At 40.3% G+C, this 21,190-nt stretch overlaps 1 protein-coding gene across 8 annotated transcripts in view; it reads right to left on the reverse strand.

The window, feature by feature from the left end:
• synrg (synergin, gamma) overlaps positions 1 to 21,190 on the reverse strand; it is a 98,690-nt gene that overhangs the window by 42,815 nt on the left and 34,685 nt on the right. For all 8 annotated transcript variants that reach the window (XR_010968768.1, XM_068010485.1, XM_068010484.1 and 5 more), the window contains 3 exons: positions 18,255 to 18,370; positions 16,362 to 16,424; positions 12,807 to 13,790 (listed from right to left, as the gene is read on the reverse strand). Coding sequence is in view for 7 of the 8 variants with exons in the window: in XM_068010485.1 (XP_067866586.1) it covers positions 12,807 to 13,790; positions 16,362 to 16,424; positions 18,255 to 18,370 (1,163 nt within the window). In the remaining variant the exon portion in view is untranslated. The remainder of the gene's footprint in view (positions 1 to 12,806; positions 13,791 to 16,361; positions 16,425 to 18,254; positions 18,371 to 21,190) is intronic.

Raw genomic sequence — 21,190 nt, forward strand, 5'->3', positions numbered from 1 at the left:
CTAAACAGACTTCTCCACTAATACCCACCTTTCTCTATGTTCAGGCATTAAAAAAAAGGTAATCCGTCATGGAACAAAACTAACCCCAATTTTTCACTCATTCCCCACCTCCAACAAAATGGTTCAACTTCTTCAGAATCACTCAAGTGACCTAATACGTAAATGAAAAATTCATTACGTGCAAGACTAGCTGGAAAATCATACTTAAATATTTACACTTTCAATCTGGGAACCAGAATTCAAGCATTCCTTTTCAATTTGCGTTGATCATTACAATTCATTCTGGCAATGATGCTGCTAAAATGGTTCTCAAACAGTAGCTACCGATGAGGCACGTGTGCTTGAGAATGCCATGGTTTAATGCCACTTAACTTGTGCGAAAATGAACACTGCTCCACTAGACTGAGGTCAGAACACTAATTCTGGATTATCTTGGAGATGTAACTGTAACACAATAAACAAAATAACACTGCTGTCTCCAGAGGGTCTGAGACCCAAATAAAGAGGTGGCTGATGGTGGGCTCTGGAGGCACTATTGCCCCCTACAGCACTATAAAAAATGTAGAGTGACATCTTACTGACTGCCAGTAGCAAGTTGTCTGCCAACATCATTTTTTTGTTCAATGGCAGAAGTGGAAAATTCCCCAGCCACTGAAGAAAGGTCAATGGCCTGTATTGAAATTCACTAGCCACTGAGGAAGGCATAATGACTGGAAACAATATGAACAATACACATATCAAACACATACAAGTACAGTTATCTTGGATTCTGTAGAAAGTGTATGCAATATAAATGAGACTGTTAACAAAGATCCTTAGTCATCAGTGAAAGAATACTTCTTTTTGTTGTGCAATATAAACACATTAATAACAGACCAGCGATAGGAAGAATATGCTCAATGGACCAGAGAGACTTTCAACAACTGGCAGTAGCCATAGAATCGCAGGCTAGATTATATGCCCATTGTCTATAAATGAGTGTAAAATCTAGTCAGCTATTTCTTATTTCCAGTCAGGGAAGGAAAGAGACCTATAAAATAGAAGCATCTGTGGGGGTGTATAACCTCACCCATCACCCAATAGGGTCCCCCAGTAATATTGCACTGTAAATAAAGACCAATTATGTCAAAGGCTTTTAGATATATTTCTACAAAAACATAGCCACAGCAAACTGATTCTCATCAGCTGACTGACAATTAACTATAGAAAGAACCCTGAAAGAGCAATAAAGTACTGGCACAAAAGACGGCACCACTATTGGCTATTTAAATGTACATAAACTATTTTCTCATCTCGTTAACAATTATAAAAGCCATAATATTTCCAAAATGCTATTTTTTTTTATCAACACTACTGTCTAGTGCTCCATTCTCCATGAAATTCACGATTCATTCCCTATGTTTTTCAAGCACTCTGACACATCCACACCCACATTCTTCAACATAACATCAAAATTTTGTCTCGCTGTTGCTTTTGCTTTCAGCGCTATGCTAGATTGGATTAAAAGAAGTTGCTGTGTTGTGTAAACAGCAGGCATCTAAATCCAGGGGTTCAGACAATAACAAATTATGAGAACAAGATTAGATTAAATTACAGCCTTGTAAGCGAAGGTGTCTTGAATTGAAATGAATCCTGTGGTAAAGAGCACTCTGGTTCAGCACATAAATACCTTACTTACACCAATGCCTCAAACTTGCCACCACTCAAGGCCTAGACATCTCTCGGGCTTTGATCATAGATATAACTAACTGCATTTATCCCACAAACTATCCCAACCCTCTCCAAATAATCCTCCTTTGCTCCAACATCTCAGTCAATCTAATTAACAGTTGTATTTGCTCTTTGATACCCTTGTGCCTTTCAGATTCCATCATAGTTTTCCAATCTGCCATTTGCGGATACAAGCGCCACTTCTGCAACCTCAAATCTGATGGCAGTAGGCTGAAGGGCACATGGTCAGTCCAGTCATCCACTACACGATTACCTCAAGCACCAGCATCTCTCCTTTCCTGGGGCCAACTCCTCCTTACTCCTGGAGAAAAGGAGCACCTTAAAAATCACATCTACCTGCTTTGGCCATCCTATATTATACCCTCCACCTTTCCTCAGAGTGTGAGAAGGGTAAGGAAATCATGATGGTTAACAGGCTTTGTGATCCATCTCCATTAATGGCTTCTCCTCCTGTATAAACACCTTTAAGGTGTTCCATCCATGCTTCCTCCTATTCCACAGTTACACACTATTTAGAGGCCAATTATCTGCAAATACACCTTTCAGATGTCAGCTTTGCCTTTCTGCTATCATCCCAGACCTCTGATTGCAAAGATGCTGGCTGTCCATCATAAAGTCAAGGATGAGCCAGTACTTTCTAAAGCTCAACAATGGCAAAACTGGGCCATTGTGTTTGATTGCTGACAGAAATTGTTGAATTTGCTGAATCTATCTCCTTCCCAGCTGTGTGCTCATTTTGAGCCTTGTGATATGTAACCTTGATGTTGTCCTTGACCCTGAACTGAGCTTAAAGTTCATGTGCAGTCCATCATAAGACTGCCTACTTCCACAGAATGCATCTGTCTAAATTGTACCTCACCCACCTACAACCTAATTTCAAAACCCTCACTGAATGCCTTCAACACGGCCTAGCTTGGCTTCTCCTTGCTGGTCTTTCAAGTTCTGTACGCTATACAAGTTCCAGCTTGTCCTAAGCTCCGCCACTCATACTCTATCCTACACCCGTCACGCAACCTCCCACCCCTAGTGCAATGACTTCAAAACTCTAATTTTACGGGGTTTTTTTTTACATTACAGAAGCTACTTATACTACAGTCAACATTCATCCCTTCCCCCAATCACTGAACCCAGCCCAATGAACTCCTGATGAATATACAATGTATGTTAGAAATTGTTTCAAGAACAGAAACTATCCCTTGGTTTGTGCAATACAGGGAAACCACTCGAACTTCATGTTAAGTCATATTGAGGTCATATGTGTCCCTCGATGCACCAAGGACACTCTAGCATATATGGTCTAAACCCAAAGTTTTGGCGATTGCTCTAAATTGGAGAGTTTGCAAACACATGTGGCAAGATAATACAGATAAGTGTTACATTGGTTACGATGACATACATCATCATAATATCTTTTCTGTGATAACAGAATACTGATAAATATAGAAAGCAGAATATCTCTGGCAGCTAGCAATTACTCCATTAGAAATAAACGAAGTACTCTACAATCTGTGTGGAGATTAGGCCTGTGAAAGGGGATTAAAAATACCGTAACATATGTGTTTTGAATCAAACAATGGAAAGGCTCATCATTCATAAAAAATCTTTAACAACTCTTGTTCCTAAAAAAATTCAACTTGTTCAAGTGGATCAGAGCGTACTTGGAACATAGCAACACATGAACATGGAAAACAAATGGACATGTGTTGCATACAAACAATCGAGATAGAAGAGGTCACTACAGGAGTAAACTTGAAGATATAAACACTGAGCTTTGCTTAAGATATCTTTGATACTCAACTGCAAAACAAGGATGAGCAGAAGCACACACACACACACACACACACACACACACACACACACACACACACACACACACACACACACATAATTTGTTTGAATCCACAGTGCATCAGATGTGTAGTTTGGAGAAACTACAGTTGTCAATAACTAATTTACAGTTGTAACACAGAAAATTTTTATTTGAGCAACCTAGGTGAGGTGCAAAAAACCACAATGTGAGACATCACGCCTGAAAAGACAGAAGATTAAACTAATTAATTTTTCCACATATCCTACAGAACGTAATTTTCCACTACCTCTATAGAATTCCCCAAATTACTTTATTTTTTGATCCAGTTAATCTGAATTTAGAAATATGATAATTTCACCTTATAGATTTTCAGTTTGCATTAGATTAAAAACCTAACTGGCTCACTAATGCCCTTTAGGAAAGGAAATCATGTCCTTACCTGGTCTAGCCTAGATGTGACTCCAGTCCTATACCACAACGCTTGACTTTTAATTGTCTTTTGAAATGGCTTAGCAGGTCAGACAGTTGTATCACCACCTTCTCAGGGCAACTAGGGATGGGCAAGAAATTCTGACACCCATATCCCCCGAATGAATTAAGAACAGAATTTAAGCCAGTGGTGAAAGAGATCTAGGTATTTTAGTGTACCATTACCTAAAGGCTTATGACCAATTCTGTGAAGCGTTATAGCTAAAACAAACAAGGTTCTAGATTGTATTCCCAGGTCAATTCACTGTAAAATATATTTTTGGCTGGGACAGAGATCACCTTGTACAAGAGCTCCTATAATAAAATCAGGGTCTAGGTGATCTTCCGGAATAGTTGTGATTGTCTAAATGGGTTGGAGAAAAATTTCCAGGTTCTTCTCCTGATTAGCCTGGATTTTTTTTCTGGCTTTTCACTTCTTCCAGGAGATTACACTGCTTCAGGCAGGTGAGTGTGTCTGTTTTGTGGTCAAGTTGGCATCACAGATAGATGGCACAGGCTAAATGGACCTGTGGGTCTTATCTTGTTTGTCATTTTTTTGTATGTTCAAACAAGCAAACGTACTGATCAGCATTTACAGTGAATTTTAAATTTTTTGATAATGCTCTTGTCATGCAGGCCCCCACCTGCCAAGAATGAGGCACACATTATTTCGCCACATGAACATTAAAACTTAAAATTGCTGCTGGGAAGAAAAGAGGGCCTATCACAAGGAATTGCCAGGCCCCTCGTCAGAAAGACCTTTTATGCATACTGGCAGACAGTGTTGGAAAAAAAGGACCAGTCCCTGCTTCTCCAATACACAGAAGACCTGGTCAGGCCAGTTTAGTCACATGACTAACTGACTGTTTGAATTTGAACTTGCCACAGAGTTTTGGAACTGAGAAAGTTCTTTTCTCCATGACTGAGAACACCTCTCTCCTGTCTGCTCACATCTCTTTCTCACGGAACTGAAGACCCATTGAAGACACATGAACCCCAAGAGAGAAAAGTCTCTTACAGTGAACACGGTTTAAGAATAATACTGGGCCCCAACGAAAAGCAAGACTACCTACAATCAAGGACTACAGTGAGCTCGAAGCACAGTAAAACCCCCTCTTCAGAGACTGCCTCAAAACATTTTTACGTTATTTTTTCTTCTGCTCTTTTCAGACTCTTTTTGCATGTGCGTATCATGTATGCATGCTAGCGTGGGGCGCGGTGTGTATCTGTAGGCGTTAACTGAATTAGAGTTTAAGTTTAAATAAATGTCACTTTTCTTCTTTAAACTGAAGAAAACCTGGTGTGCACATTTCTTTGCCTAATAATTGGAAAGCGGTGAACAAGGATTCACCAAGGGGGGAGCTCAAAACACTGTGTTTAAAAAACATAAACCCTGTTACAATAAGACCAGGTGAAGGTTAAAAGGGACCCCTCGACACCTTTCTCACCTGGTCGTAACACTCTTCATAACGCTAAAAAAGTACACTACAGATGCCAGTTAGCTGGCTGAATTCACTTCTCTGACTAGTAATTCTCTGAAATTAGTTGGCACTAAACTTAAGCAGGAGGCTCTTAACCTCTTTACCTGACTTTCTGCTGACTGCTGGTCATTTCTCAGTTGAACAGGAAACCAAAGGCTTGACCACTGGTCCTCCCCCAACTCTCTCCAGAGATTGGCCAACTGAGCTGTCAATGAAAACTTTCTTAAATATGGGCTTCATGCGACTAACGTCCACTAAGTTCACATGAATGAGATCATCCCAACCTATTATGCGAAAATATTTATTGAAGTGTCTCAACGAACCTCCACTGTTTCAAGCTGATGTGGCACATAGGAAGCGCCATTTCTCAAAATATAATTAAAGGCTGCACAGTTGTAAGTCAGTTGTTGACAACTGTTCATTGGAAAAACTACACATATTCTGTTTCATAGATCCAAACATATCAACATGAGGTGAGTATGAAGAGAGAGAGAGAGAGAGAGAGAGCTAATGAGGAGAGAGGGAAGAGCATGTGGGTGGAAAAGGTGCCATGATTAGCGAGAGCTTAAATTCTGCTGCAAGCAAAATGCACAGTGTAACAATTAGAAACAAGTGACTGAGCAAATTATAGCACCAGCTAGGCTAAATAATGTGAAAAGATTTTTTTGAATAATCCTTAATACCTATTCGCCAAAATAGAAATCGACGTTTTTTTCAAACTGCAAAAAGCACTGCGCCAGGCAAACACAGCATTGAAGTTGTTACATAGCACAGAAGAACTCCCACACACAAACACATTGCATCCAACAAAAGGACATGAATCTAAACTCCATTTTAAATGCGACCATTACATAATAGTATACAGACATTTTATTCCCTTGTGTTTAACAATGTGAAAATGTAACACCTCTAAGCTCTGTATTCTCTCCAAGTCTCAATTCCAATTTTAAAAATTTACTTATTCAAATATAAGAAAAGCATCCCATTTTAATTTGTTTGTAGTTTCTGCACATAAAACTAGTTCTATTCATTGAAAAGTGATGAGGCTCTTTATTTTAATCGTACCTCAGGCTACAGGACCTTGGCTCCAAACTGCCTTGATTACTAAATCACACATTTACTTACAGCTTCTAAACAACAAATTATTTTGCAGTTAATGTTTATGTCATAAGACCAAATTGTTTATAAACAAGATTTTAACCAGCATGTGACTATATTTTAAATAAAAGTACCTTTCCATGCCAAAAAAGCTTAATAGGTCTGGTCAAATGGAACTGATGAGAAATTCTAACTGCTGATGAGCAAATATTTTAGGGAAATAAATGGCGTTTTGTAGCAAGATGCTATTAGGTGGAAGTGTAATCTAACTGCCACGACTCAACTTAACATAAAAGGTTAGTGCATGACCTATGACTAAAATACAGATGAGTTATCTTACTGAGGCACTTTTAGAGTTGCCAGCAAGGTGTAGACGATAAATCATCCCACTCTAACTGGTCTTTGATGTGTTTCTGAATAGTGAAACAAAGAATGACCTGGCTCTGGCCATCAAAATGGACTCTGGAACCATTTTTCAGCCAAAAATCAATGTTTCCAAAGCAAGAAGGTGAAACTGTCACCCTGATCTGCTCTTGCACATCTCCTAGCACCAGTCTACCATCTTCTCATTCAGTGCAGGTATGTCCTGATATTAATAAAGCAATTTTTTTCTACACATGCTGCCATTATAGAAAGAAAGAACATGCATTGGAATAGCACCTTTCATGCCCTCAGGGTGTTCCAAAGCCAATTAATTATTTTTGAAGCACAGTCACTGTTGTTTTATAGCCAATTTGTGCACAGCAAGGCCCCGCAAAAACATTGAAATAAATGAACAATTGGTAATACTGCATTTACTCTCCCATCTACATTCAAACATCAGTTTCTTTTGAACTATTTGCTCATTGCACAGCAGTGTACAACCTATGACAATGGAAACATAAATAATAGAATAATATGGTATAAATAATGTACCAAAAATTAAATACCTTGGTTGTTGTGGTCACACAGAGTGGTCATAAACAGAATGCATCATAAACAGAGTTTAAAGGTTGGGAATTTAGTGAGTGTGGAAATTGGGTGCAGAGAGGGAAGGAGGTACTGCTTTTTGCCTCCCGTGGTGCATGTTACAGGCAAATATTGGATTTAATCGACCTATAACAAACTAGATCGAGTAATTAAAAACAAAATACTGCATATGCTGGAAATCTGTTCTGATGAAAGGTCACAAACCAGAAACATTAACTCTATTTTTCTCTCTACAGATGCTGACTGACCTGTTGAGTTTTTCCAGATCAAGTAATTAGTTCAAAAACTAAAAACTATAAGCTAAGTTGATTAAATACATAAACTTTAATTAAATAAATAAGACAAGGTTATTAGATAGGGAATGCAGGTATGTGCCACAACTGCAGCAATTGGGAGTTTGTCGAGAGCATTGCGAACCTGGACAACCACATCTACAGTAAGCGTCTACATCTTGAAGAACTTCAGCTCAGAGCTGTTGAACTGGAGTCTGAAGAGTTGACATCGAAAGGCATCAGCGAGGGCAAAAGAGTAACCTGGACAGTGATCCAGGAAACAGTTACCCCCTTAGTTTAGGTAGTGGTACAGGTCCGGTTTGTGGCCATGGACAGCAGAGCGTAACTGCGAGTCAGGATGACAGGGGGACCACAGGAGTCTCGGCTTTGCCTTTATCCAAAAGGGGATTCTTGCTGCTTGTATGAGCCAGGGCACAGTCGACAGGACGGAAGACAAACAGACCACGGTACCGTGGGACAGGAGGCTACTCAAGTGGGGTGGGCGGGGGGGGGGGGGGGATGCGGAGTATAAGGGGCCTATACTCCGTAGTTTAGAAGAATGAGAAGTAATCTCATTGAAACGCAAGATTCTGAGAAGACTTAACAGGGTAGATACAGAAAGGCTTTTCCCCTGGTTGGAAAGTCTAGAACTAGGGCGCATAGTGTGACGGAAATTACACCTGCCAAATGGAAACATATTAATTTTGTCATATGGGACACTACTTGAATCTTTTTTTACTGGACATTGCACATAACTTGTTTAAAAAAAACAAGAGCTGAACAGCTGAAAACATGATTGCACATTTGCATTCTGAGAGACATGAATGGAGAGACAATGGGGGTGCTCCTTGATTCAATTAACAAGATTGGTCTGGACAATAGTGATCATCAACATTCTTTGTCTGTATAAGAGCCAGAACTCCACCCCCACTGACTGTATCTAGAAAGCTTTGAAATCCAACAACCCTCCCAGAAGATGCTGTTTCAAACAAAGAGATGTTCACATGACCTACCTGCTGGTAAGACTGGGGCTTTATTGAATTGTGCCTCACGGAAAGGAATCAGACTGCAATTTTGAAGAACAAAGAGAAAGAAGACCTCCCTCTCTGTCTCTCTCCAGCAAAGTCCCAGGAAAACCATAGTGGCAGTTTCTACACTTCACGACTACAGACAAAGCATATCTTCAGCCTTCTGGTACCAGAGAAGCAAGCTTGAAATTGTGCACCAGGCCCCAGAGAGAACTCCAAGATCTTAACTTCAATTGAGGACATTGTAATAAATGGAATTCAGTTACTGGGTGACAAACTCTCCTTCAACCCCCTCTAATTCTTTCTCCCCCTCTGTATCTATTTCTGTGTGTGTTTATCTCACATGCATGCTAGCATGATTGCGTCGCGTATTTTAGTAATTTTAACCATGTTACAGTGATAAGGCTAGTAAATTTACATCTTTCTTGTTTAAACCGAAGAAGACCTGTCTGATTGATTCATTTGCAATTACAATTAGAGTGCAGTGAGTAAAGGCTCACTGAGGTGGTAAGCTAAAAATCACTGTGTTTGAAAAGATAAGCACTGTTAGTGACAAACCAGGAAAGGGGCAAGAGGGGAGCCTGAGGCCCCTTCCTCACCCGGTCGTAACAATAGTCTATGGAGAATATAGGGCTGAGATGAGGAAAAGTTTCTTCACTCAGAATGTTGCGATTCTGAAAGTCCTAAATTCTATCAATCTATGGGAATCGAAGGATATGGCTTTTTTTGGCAGCATGGTTTTGTGAAGGGAAGGTCGTGTCTCACTAACTTGATTGAGTTTTTTGAGGAAGTGACGAAGATGATTGATGAAGGAAGGGCAGTGGATGTTATCTATATGGACTTCAGTAAAGCCTTTGACAAGGTCCCTCATGGCAGACTGGGTACAAAAGGTGAAGTCACACGGGATCTGAGGTGCGCTGGCAAGATGGATAGAGAACTGGCTCGGAAATAGAAGACAGAGGGTAGCAGTGGAAGGGTGCATTTCTGAATGGAGGGCTGTGACTAGTGATGTTCCGCAGGGATCAGTGCTGGGACCTTTGCTGTTTGTAGTATATATAAATGATTTGGAGGAAAACGTAGCTGGTCTGATTATTAAGTTTGCGGATGACACAAAGGTTGGTGGAGTTGCGGATAGTGATGAGGATTGTCAGAGGATACAGCAGGATATAGATTGGTTGGAGACTTGGGCGGAGAAATGGCAGATGGAGTTTAATCCGGACAAATGTGAGGTAATGCATTTTGGGAGGTCTAATGCAGGTGGGAAGTATACAGTAAATGGCAGAACCCTTAGGAGTATTGACAGGCAGAGAGATCTGGGCGTACAGGTCCACAGGTCACTGAAAGTGGCAACGCAGGTGGATAAGGTAGTCAAGAAGGCATATGGCATGCTTGCCTTCATCGGTCGGGGCATAGAGTATAAAAATTGGCAAGTCATGCTGCAGCTGTACAGAACCTTAGTTAGGCCACACTTGGAATATTGCGTGCAATTCTGGTCGCCACACTACCAGAAGGACGTGGAGGCTTTGGAGAGGGTCCAGAGGAGGTTTACCAGGATGTTGCCTGGTCTGGAGGGCATTAGCTATGAGGAGAGGGTGGAAAAACTCGGATTGTTTTCACTGGAACGACGGAGGTGGAGGGGCGACATGATAGAGGTTTACAAAGTTATGAGCAGCATGGACAGAATGGATAGTCAGAAGCTTTTTCCCAGGATGGAAGAGTCAGTTACTAGGGGACATAGGTTTAAGGTGTGAGGAGCAAAGTTTAGAGGGGATGTGCGAGGTAAGTTCTTTACACAGAGGGTGGTGAGTGCCTGGAACTTGCTGCCGGGGGAGGTGGTGGGAACAGATACGATAGCGACATTTAAGAGGCATCTTGACAAATACATAAATAGGATGGGGATAGAGGGATACGGTCCCCGGAAGTGCCGAAGGTTTTAGTTTAGGCAGGCATCAAGATCGGTGCAGGCTTCGAGGGCCGAATGGCCTGTTCCCGTACTGTACTGTTCTTTGTTCTTTTTTGATATGGGTCTATCAAGAGGGAAAGTGGAGTTGAGGTAGAATTTCAGCCATAATCTTATTGAATGGCAGAGCAGGCTCGTGGGGCTATATGGCATACTCCTGCTCCTGTTTCTTATGCTGTTTAAAACATAACCTATTTACTGTGCCATTCATACAACATTGACGTTTCAGACTTAATTTGGTGAGTGGCGATAACTTTGGTGCAGATTCAACTTTATCAGATACTCACACCAGTCTCGTGCCTAAAATTCCACTTGACTGCAGCCAAAGCTCTAATTCAGATCTCTGCAAAGCACTTTAAAAGAAATTCTCAAATGAACAGTACTACCTAACCATTTCTACTCTATGAATGTTCTAAGCTAATTAGGACAGTTTCACAAATGAGTCTAACTATGCAGCTGCACACCTTCGCAGACTCGAACATTTTAAATGTTGATCTGCCCTTGCGAATTCATAAGGTTGAAGAACTCTCAATACATTGTGATTACCAATTCAGTATTCTTCCAACTTAGCACCGCAGTGAAAAACCTTCACTTTGCATCCTGAAAGAAAACCCTTATGCTTGCTCCAGGCATTAGGGTTCACCGTGCAGGCATTACTCCCACACTGTAGTAAGAGATCAGCAGATCAGAGTCTCTGCACTGTGACCAGTTCAGTTGAAAACTATTAGTCTCAGTTTAGTCTAATTTCAGGCCCTCTGTCCCACTTTTTAAATGTCATACATAATCTGCCACTCATTAAATTTAGTCTGGTATGTCAGTGTTGTATGGATGGCATACTAAATAGGCTCTGTTTCAAACAACAACCAAGATATTTAATTTCTGGTACATTATTTATACCATATTATTAGGTTAGTTAACAAAAGCAAATGTTTAGAAAGGGAAGGACAGAAATTTGTGGGCACTCTCTCAAGCTCAGTTTTCAAGGCTAGTGTTTGTTAAACCTGTCAGTAGACCTGGAAACCCTCCCCAAACCACCAGTTTTTTTCATCCTCCTTATTAGCACGCATTTTTGTCCAGTGAATTATTTTACATATTACTGACACATTCATCCCCATTGCCCAGTCTGTTTTACCATTAGTTGAACAGACTATGCTTAACTTTTCTAACACTGATCTGCACTTAGCAGGGCAAATTCAAGTTATGCCCAGACATTTACATCCAGAATTAAGCCCAAAGCTCTTTATTCCAGACAATGTTTTAAAAGTGCTTTAAACAGCTTTCTAGAAATATAAACAACAATGCTGGCCTTCAGTAATGGTGCCCTTTCACAATAAAGAGACTTATTTGCAACTTTGTAAGAAAGTTGTGGTTAAAACTAGGCACCATGTTAAGGCACCAAGTCCCTTCTGTACAAGCAGTAGCAATATATTGAATATGGTTGCCTATAAAACAATAAAATGGAAACAGAAATTTGTAATGCTGGTCAAAAGGGTGCAGATAAAGTAATTCAACTAACACAGTGCCATTCAGCCAGACTACAACTGTCGCTTTCTCTGGGACTGTCTCAATTATTCATTATATTATAATGGATGACCTGAATATGTAGGTGTCTGCTCAGAAAAAGTGAACAGCATTTGGATCATTCCGTTAATTCCAAGAACTGAAAAATCATTGACAGCAAATATGCTGGTTCAATTGTGGTAACTGATGACAATGTAGTGGACATAGGTACCCTAACAATTGAAGTTGTCTGGTGATAACTCTAAACCAAGGGTACTAATTGGATTTAGCCACTATGGTTAACAACTGAACACAATTATGCCCATTGAAAAACAGTTGCAATCAAAACAATTCCCAACAGCCATGATTATACAAAATGGATAGCTACATATATAAATGGTAAATCATTGGTGCTGCATTATAGAAAGGTAACTGCAGTACGCAGATGATTTGGTTGTATTTACCAGATCAAGCGAACCATTTCCTCACCTGTAACAGGAGGTGGCTGACCAATGACAGGTGGTAAATCCAGCGAGCTGTCAGACAACACATGCTTCAGATCACCACCCTCAGCTGACTTCATGTCAAACTGACCAGATAAGGCATCTTCCGAGTCCTCTTTACCAATACTGCTCCCACCAATAGAAGGAAGGTCCAAAGACTTCACAGAGGCAGAGTCCTCTTTCGCCTGTTTAAAAGCAGAGAGTTTATCTATGAAAGTCTTGTCCGAGGTGCTGAATGCAAGGGACAACTTGGTAACTGGAAAGTCATCCTCATTCTTCTCTTGGGAAAGGGAGGTGTTGTCTTTTTGTTCCTCAAAACCAATCACAGACCCTTCTTCAGGTAACTGTTTAAAGACATCATACTTGTCTACAGTCGAGGTTGGAGGCTGTTGTCCACCTTCAGCTATGCCAAGTGAGGCATCAAAAGATACTGCAAAGCCATCATTCTTCTCCTGCCTGAAAACATTATATTTATCATTTGACTTTTGTTCAGAGGATCCAGTGGTGCTGGTGCTGCCAAAAGCTATAAAATCAGCAAATTCATCCTGACCCCATCCCCCACCCGATGAAGTACTGGTTGCTACACCAAAAAGGTTGAAGTCCCCAAAGTCATCAGTTCCGCCAGCAGTCTTGCTACTGGCTGAGGAAAAAGTACCAGATGATAGTGATGACAATGATGATGCAACACATACAGATGATGTAATGGATGATGTCACAGAAACTAGTGGAAATGACACGGATTTGTTCTCTCCAGTGCAACTGACAGAGGTAAAAAGGTCCGTGAGATTGAAAGTGTCTTTAGGCTGTGCTACAGGTTGCAGTTGCGGCTGAAGAAATGGCACAGAAGGAAATGCTGTTGTAAATGTCTTTACTTGCTCTGACGAATCTACTGGTGAAATGCTGTCTGCAGTTTTGAAGTCTGTGAATCCATCATCATTCCCTGGTGACTTGAATTCTGCAAAGCCCTCCCCTGCAAACATACATCTTTTCAGTGACAAAATACCAGCAGTTAAGAATGGAATTCTACATTTCACTTTTCACAGCACACAACACAAGCATTTTCAAGTTAGTAACTATGACCAAAGCACCAACCCATACCAAGCATGCACTGCCAAGTAAAACCCTACATAGAACATACCACCATATAATTTCTCATTGTAGGGAAGAGGGATGATCAACGAACCAAATTTAAATACCCAACCGGCCCAAATTAGGGCCATTATGTAAATCTGGAAAAAAGAAAGTGAGAATTTTAACCCAGCTTCGATGGGTAAATGGTCTGGATATTTCCCATGGCGCATGCATGGCAGCATTCTGCTAAGTATCTATCCAGTCCACACACAAGTGATGGTACATTGTCTGGTTCTGCTCACATGGAACTATATTGGCAAACACTTGAATTTACCTTTGTCTTTTTAAGGAAAAGTTTCTGTTACTTTATTCTGTTTGTATTTTTCATTTTACTACCTGGAAATATTGTAGTAACTGCTTCAAAAATCATTTTGGAGGGGGTGAAAGAGGAGGGAGTCTACTAATTCACAATACTGTATTTGAGAGCAACCATCAGCTTTCTTGGTCCCGTCAATTGGATTTCAATCTATCACTTCTCCTTCTGTAGCACTTATGCTTACAGCCCAAAATACATCACCCATGTGACAGTGATTTTCTTTTTAAACCATCATTTATATTTTATATGAAGTAATGTGGAGACCACATTAAGAGCTGTAAAACAAATATAAAAGACCAATATTTTTCCCCCTTTTTCTACTGCAAGTTTATATGATCATAGCGTACTATGGGCCCACAAAGTGTATGCCTCCTCCTTCCTCCCAAATGCCTAATTCTTCCCAATTGAAAAAGTTAGATAAGGCAACCTGTCCCCAGGCATTTCAAAGTGCAACTCACAAGCTAGAATGAAAAGATATAGAACAGTAACACAGCAAGGCTCACTTTTAGAATTTATTTTCTTTATATATGGGAGAACGTCTGCTCTGCACCTTTTCCCTTTTTCCCCAATAGGGAATCCACTAACTGAACAGTGAGCGGGAATCATCAAACCATTCTCTGGTGCAGTGTGTTAAAATATGGATATATCGTTCTATTCCACTTCAAATTCTTTTTTAAAAAGGCGCATATAAAGCAAAAGAACAGAAAATAAAACACTACAAATGTTTAGACACTTCAGCTACTTTAATTACTTTAGCTGCAACAAGAGAATTAAATGTACAAATAAAAATATTTTATAGGATAGGATAGCATAGAATATAAGAGCAGGGAGGTTCTGATTGGAGTTGTATAAAACGCTAGTTAGGCCACAGCTGGAGTACTGTGTACAGTTCTGGGCACCACACTATAGGAAGGATGTGATTGCACTGGAGAGGGTGCAGAGGAGATTCACCAGGATGTTGCCTGGGCTGGAGCATTTCAGCTATGAAGGGAAACTGAAAAGGTTAGGGTTGTTTTCCTTAGAGCAGAGAAAGCGGAGGGGAGATATGATTGAGACATACAAAATTATGATGGGCATAATTTGTTAGATGTTAGATAGGAAGAAATTTTTTTCCTTTAGCGGAGGTGTCAATAACCAGGAGGCATAGATTTAAGGTAAGGGGCAGGAGGTTTAGAGGGGATTTGAGGAAAATAAATTTCACCCAAAGGGCGGCTGGAATCTGGAACGCACTGCCTGATGAGGTGGTAGAGGTAGGAACCCTCGCAACATCCAAGAAGTATTTAGGTGAGCACTTGAAATGCCATAGCATACAAGGCTACGGGCCAAGTACTGTAAAATGGGATTAGAATAGTTAGGTGCTTGATGGCCGGAACAGACACAATGGGCCAAAGGGCCTGTTTCTGTGCTGTATAACTCTATGACTCTATAAAATATAAATAGATCTGCTTAATCAACTGGATATCTAGGCAACACTGGCACTGTACCAGTTCTTACACTTTATTTACACTTGTATGAAAGCCGTTAACTCTTTCAGCTGGGGATTGCAAGAATTCATCAGAAAACAATGGGGCAGAGGGTGGGAGCAAGAAAAAGTCCAAAGTGAACATGTTTATTGTTCAAAATAATGTCCCATACTATAGTCAAAAAGTATACTGCCAGAAGAAGGGTGTGTGTATGTGCGCCCATGTGTCTGTGTGTATTTTGAGGTGGGGTGGGACGGGAAGGGCAGTTGGAGAGGGGGTTGTGGGTGCATGTGTTTTTTAAAATTAAGTTTTTCCCCTGATGACCTACCAGATCAGTGTCTCCTTGCTGCCCGACTACTGAATATGGAGAATCCTGAATCATAATCATTAAATGCTAATGGTGGTCACAATTCTGGGCTGACATGAAAGCAAATTTGGAGATGCAAGACCTCGGGAAAGCATGGTTACTGATGGCATTTGTAGAGCAACCAGCAAGTCTACATAGGTTAAATACATGATCATTTCTACCTCTTTGGGAAACACTATGCCTTTCATGCAAGGAATCTGAAAGTACTCTACTGGCCACAGCTATTGTATATATGGTTATACACGCTGGTCTATATCCACTCACCTGAGGATTTATTTTCTGCACTCTGGCCAAGTTCCCGAAAAACACTGTATTTGTCACCAAAATCTAAAAAAAAAAATTAAAACTGAATCATAATGTATTCAAATAACCTGATATCTTCTCATCTTATTTCTTTAACAAAAATGTGCTAAAATAACAATCCAGTGCAAAAAATTTCCTTAGCTGAAGTACTACAGACTCAGTTTATAGTGCAGCATTAATCTGAAAATTTCACACTTTTGCCTCCTCATCAAAATATTCTTGGGAACTTTGTTTTTGTGTTGCACAGTTATGTCATGCAGGCAGCTCACATTGGTGCTTGCAAATGATGATACTGAGTACCTGAAAGGCAAGCTGCTCCATATCCCAGTGCTAATATCCCTCTACTTGAGTACAAATGCATAAACAAAAATCACATGTTAAGGCACCACAGATGTCTCCCTACCAGTGAAAGTTCTGGGTTGAAGAATATTGGGAGTCAGCCTTGGCTTAGAAGTTGCACTTTTGCCTCTGAGTCACAAAAATGACCTGCATTGAAATAACCGCCTTTCACAACCACTGGACATTTCAAATAGCTTTCAGCCAATGAAGTATTTTTGAAATGTAATCACTTTGTAATGTAGGAAATGCAGCAGCCAATTTGAGTACAGCAAGCTCCCACAAACAGCAATATGATAATGACTAGATAATCTATTTTTGTGATGACCAGGATCCCCTGCTCTTCTTCCAAATAATGACATAGGATCTTTTAAGTCCATCTGAGAGGACAGAGAGGTTTAACGTCTCGTCTGAAGGATGGCACCTCTGACAGTGCAGCACTCCCTCAGTACTGCACTGGGAATGTCAGCCTTCATTTTTGTGCTCAAGTCCTGGAGTGGGACTTAAACCCACAACCTTCTTCCTCAGAGGCGAGTGTGCTACCAACTGAACCATGGCTGACTCCGTGAAGGTCATTCATGGGTTCAAGCCCTACTCGGGATCCAAACTCAATCTGTGCTTACACTTCAGCACTGTACTGAGGGAGTACTCGCACTATTGGAGGTGCTATGTTTTGGATGAGACATTAAATCTAGGTTCCATTCATCCTCTCAGATGGATATTAAAAAATCCAATTTAACTATCCAAAACAGGGGAGTTCTCCTGGTGTCTTGATCAATATTTACCCCTCAGTCAAGAACACCAAAAAAAAAATTATATGGTAATTTATCTCACTGCTGTTTGTGGGACCTTGTTGTGCTTAGTGGTTGTCAAGTTTCCCTAACTCAGTGCCCACACTTCAAAAAAACAGGCCCTGTTGGCTATGAAGTGCTTGAGGACATCATGAGGTCGTGAAAGGTGTTATAAAAATTCAAGTTCTTTCCTTCTTTTATTTCTTATTGGAAAGGTACCTCTCACATGCCATCTGATAGCTGGTAGTGGTTTGGGAGCAGAAGCAGTGACCTGAAGCATTGAATAATGTATGAAGTGTACGCAGCAGAAGGGGAGGAAACAACGATCAACAGGATCTTCTCAGAAAATATAAAGTCTAGTAATAGAACAAGTTCAGTAAAGTATACTATGAGGAAGAACAAAAATAAAATATCTCTTTTTTTGTACAACATTTTATTGGCATTTCCTGACAGGCTGATTTCATTAGTTTGAAATAGCATTCTGGAATTACTAAGCAAATAACATCACACTTATAAAAGCATATTTATTTTTTCTTTGAAGAAATTTGATGCAGATCATAATCTAATCCATCCAGGAATTTAGAAAATGCTAACAATTGGGACATGCAGGCTGCCTTGCTTGTATCTACAGTTAGTTATAAGGAGAGAAGAATTCCATTCATTACAATTTTTAAATGCTCAACTTTGGAGTAAAACGTAGACAGTGTCAGAAGGCAGTCCACCGTACCTGCAAATGATGAACTTTCTGTAGGCTTGTCTTCTGTCAAGTCTTTAAAGACTGCATATTTGTCCACTGAAGAGGATGCAGAGGTTCCTGAAATTGGAGTCAGTAATGTATGTGCACTGAAAGAGAGAGAATTCAATTACCCACAAAATTATCCCAAACACAACTGTTCATAAATGCATGCCTGAAGAACTGCAAGTAAGTAGTTTATCCTGCAGTTATAATTACAGGCAATTGTCAATGTTACAAACAAAACAAATAAGACACTCCAGCTAAGTCCTATAATCCTGCTTGCAGAATTGACCAAGTGTCCTTTCAAATGCAGTAAAACATTATAGCAGGCCCACTTGCACTTCTACAAACTTTGCATCCCCAAAAACATTTATTTTATTGCCCTCTGAAGGAGGAAGGTTGTCAAGAGGCAAAGAACTAAAGTAAAATATAAGTCTCTATATGACTTTCAGTAAAAAGAAAAACAATGACAGAAGGTATTCATGTCAGAATGAGAGGAACACCACCCTAAAAACCTCAGATGCCAATCCAGTGATTTTTCACAGCCAGGGTGTAGTCCACACTTTGTGACATCAGTGCGTAGTGGTGTATTCTACTGCCCATAATTACCTATTGAACTGTGAAAACTATTTTCTCACAAGTAATGCTTTGTTAAGCCATTTATGATTGTTGTTTCAGTACAAGAGGAGCACAAATCCTACCACGGACTGTGAGATTTTAAAAATCCTCTCAGTAGGAACAAAGAAAGACCATCCATTCTGAATTGAATCAATTGTTGTAAACTACAATAACTGTTTTAGAATTTGACTTCATAACTTAGATTGCATTTTCCTTTCAGAAAATGAGATCTTCATATTCATGTATGGCAGCAAGAATAGAAAAGCAGAAGATTTTGCAAAAGGCGTGAAACTTCTAAATGTGGATGTGCAGACAGACTTGGGTACTTTTGTACAAGGAACACAGAAAATTAGCATGCAGGTACAGCAAGCAATTAGGAAGGCAAATGGCATGCTGGCCTTAATTGCAAGAGGACTGGAGTACAAGATCAAGGAAGTCTTGCAACAATTGTACAGGGCTTTGGGGAGATCACACCTGGAGTACTATGTGCACTTTTGGTCTCCATGTCTCAGGAAGGATACATTTGCATTGGAGGTGGGACAACAAATTTTCACTAGGTTGGTTCCTGGGTTAAGAGGGTTTTCTTATGATGAGATGATGAGTAAACTGGGCCTATACTCTCTGGAGTTTAGAAGAATTAGAGGCAATCCCATTGAAACATACAAGATTCTGAAGGAACATAAATGGGTAGACACTGAGAGGTTGTTCCCTGGCTGGAGAATCTAGAACATGGCAACACAGTCTCAGGATAAAGGTTCGACCATTTAGGACCGCGATGAACAGAAATTTCTTCACTCACAGGGTTGTGAATCTTTGGAATTCTTTAAAAAGAGGGTTGTGGATGCTCCATTGTTGAATATATTTATGGTTGAGATACAGATTTTTGGTCTCTCAGGGAATTAGTACCCTCTTACAGCATCAAGTTAAGAACTTTAATAAACTGAACAGTTAAGAGCAAGTAGCTAAATATTGCAATCATATCAGGATTCAGAAATGTTGGGTAAATCAAATCAAAACACAATGACAGTAACAATAAATGGTTTTCAATTTCCATTTGACACCATTATCTTTGATGAAGAGAAATCTTTACCACCCATTTACAATGGATCACCTTTTATAATAAGGAAACAAAGGTAATAACTTAAAATCCTTCCTTAACACATTCTATGTGTGCCCATTTACATTGTATCTTAATAAAGCTGTGATAATTTTCAGCTCATTACCAAGAATATTCATTCATCATTTATGACTCTATTCTGATTCCAGAGACAGCTTTTGTAAGGTTTGAATTTTAATGAAGAATGATAACTATTAACCTGCAACTCATTTTATGCTACAGTATTAAAGCCTAAATGTAGTCATTTTTAAACATTTGTGAGTCATGTACTTAACCTCAATGAAATGTTTTTTAAAGCCAAGAAAAACCTGCAGGAGCACAATACATTGCCACCCACCAACTGGCCATCACTTATTTTCACTAAGGTTTTTCTTTGTACTGTGTATTGGCCCACATAGGTTTCTCAACATTCAATTTTCAGCGTGGGTGGAAATGGGGCTGCTACCATTGCCTTCAGTTTCTCTTCCACCTTTCCCTGACTGAAGATATTTGAGTGAGAGGCACCAATTAGAATCCCATCCTAGCACGAATCACCACCATTAAGGAGAGGCGGAGAGAAAACTGGGTGTGGGAGAGATGCAGGGAAGAAAGCAGCATATGTGAAATCAACCATATAAAAAGGAGAAGGTTTCAGGAACTCTGAATACTTAGTGCAGAACCTTACCACCTTCATCCCTGCCACAATGGCGAGACCATTTTCAGGTTTGGAATCCGACTCTCTGCACAGTACATCCGGAAGCTGCTTTTTATTAAAGCCAACCAAATAACATCCTGCCTCCGGGCTCCCCAACCAAGACAGAGGGAGGGCAGGATGATGCATCATTCTGTCAAAGGAAGAATTTCTAATTCAAGGGACCACAGCATGCATCAGAAAAGCTCACCAGCACTTGGATTTTTCAGGCTACAACAACTACAGGAATGGAGAGGGGACATGGATAGGCTGCCCCCCAGGTCTCTCATTCTTACCTGGAGGTCCTGCTGAGAAGCTGCAGTGAGGTGAGCTCTACTAAGGATGGGAGGAAGAGGATAACCTCTCCACCCAAGCAGATATGGATGGAAGTGGCTGAAGAAGTTAGCGGCAAAAAGTGTTCTCCCTCCAACCTGGAGACAGTACACAGAGGATCTACCACCTCAGGAGGGCATGACAGGTGAGTGGCATAACACCTTCAGGTGCCAAGCCTCACACTCTGAC

The sequence above is a fragment of the Heterodontus francisci genome, chromosome 30 (assembly GCF_036365525.1).
Source record: "Heterodontus francisci isolate sHetFra1 chromosome 30, sHetFra1.hap1, whole genome shotgun sequence".
Lineage (NCBI taxonomy): Eukaryota > Metazoa > Chordata > Chondrichthyes > Heterodontiformes > Heterodontidae > Heterodontus > Heterodontus francisci.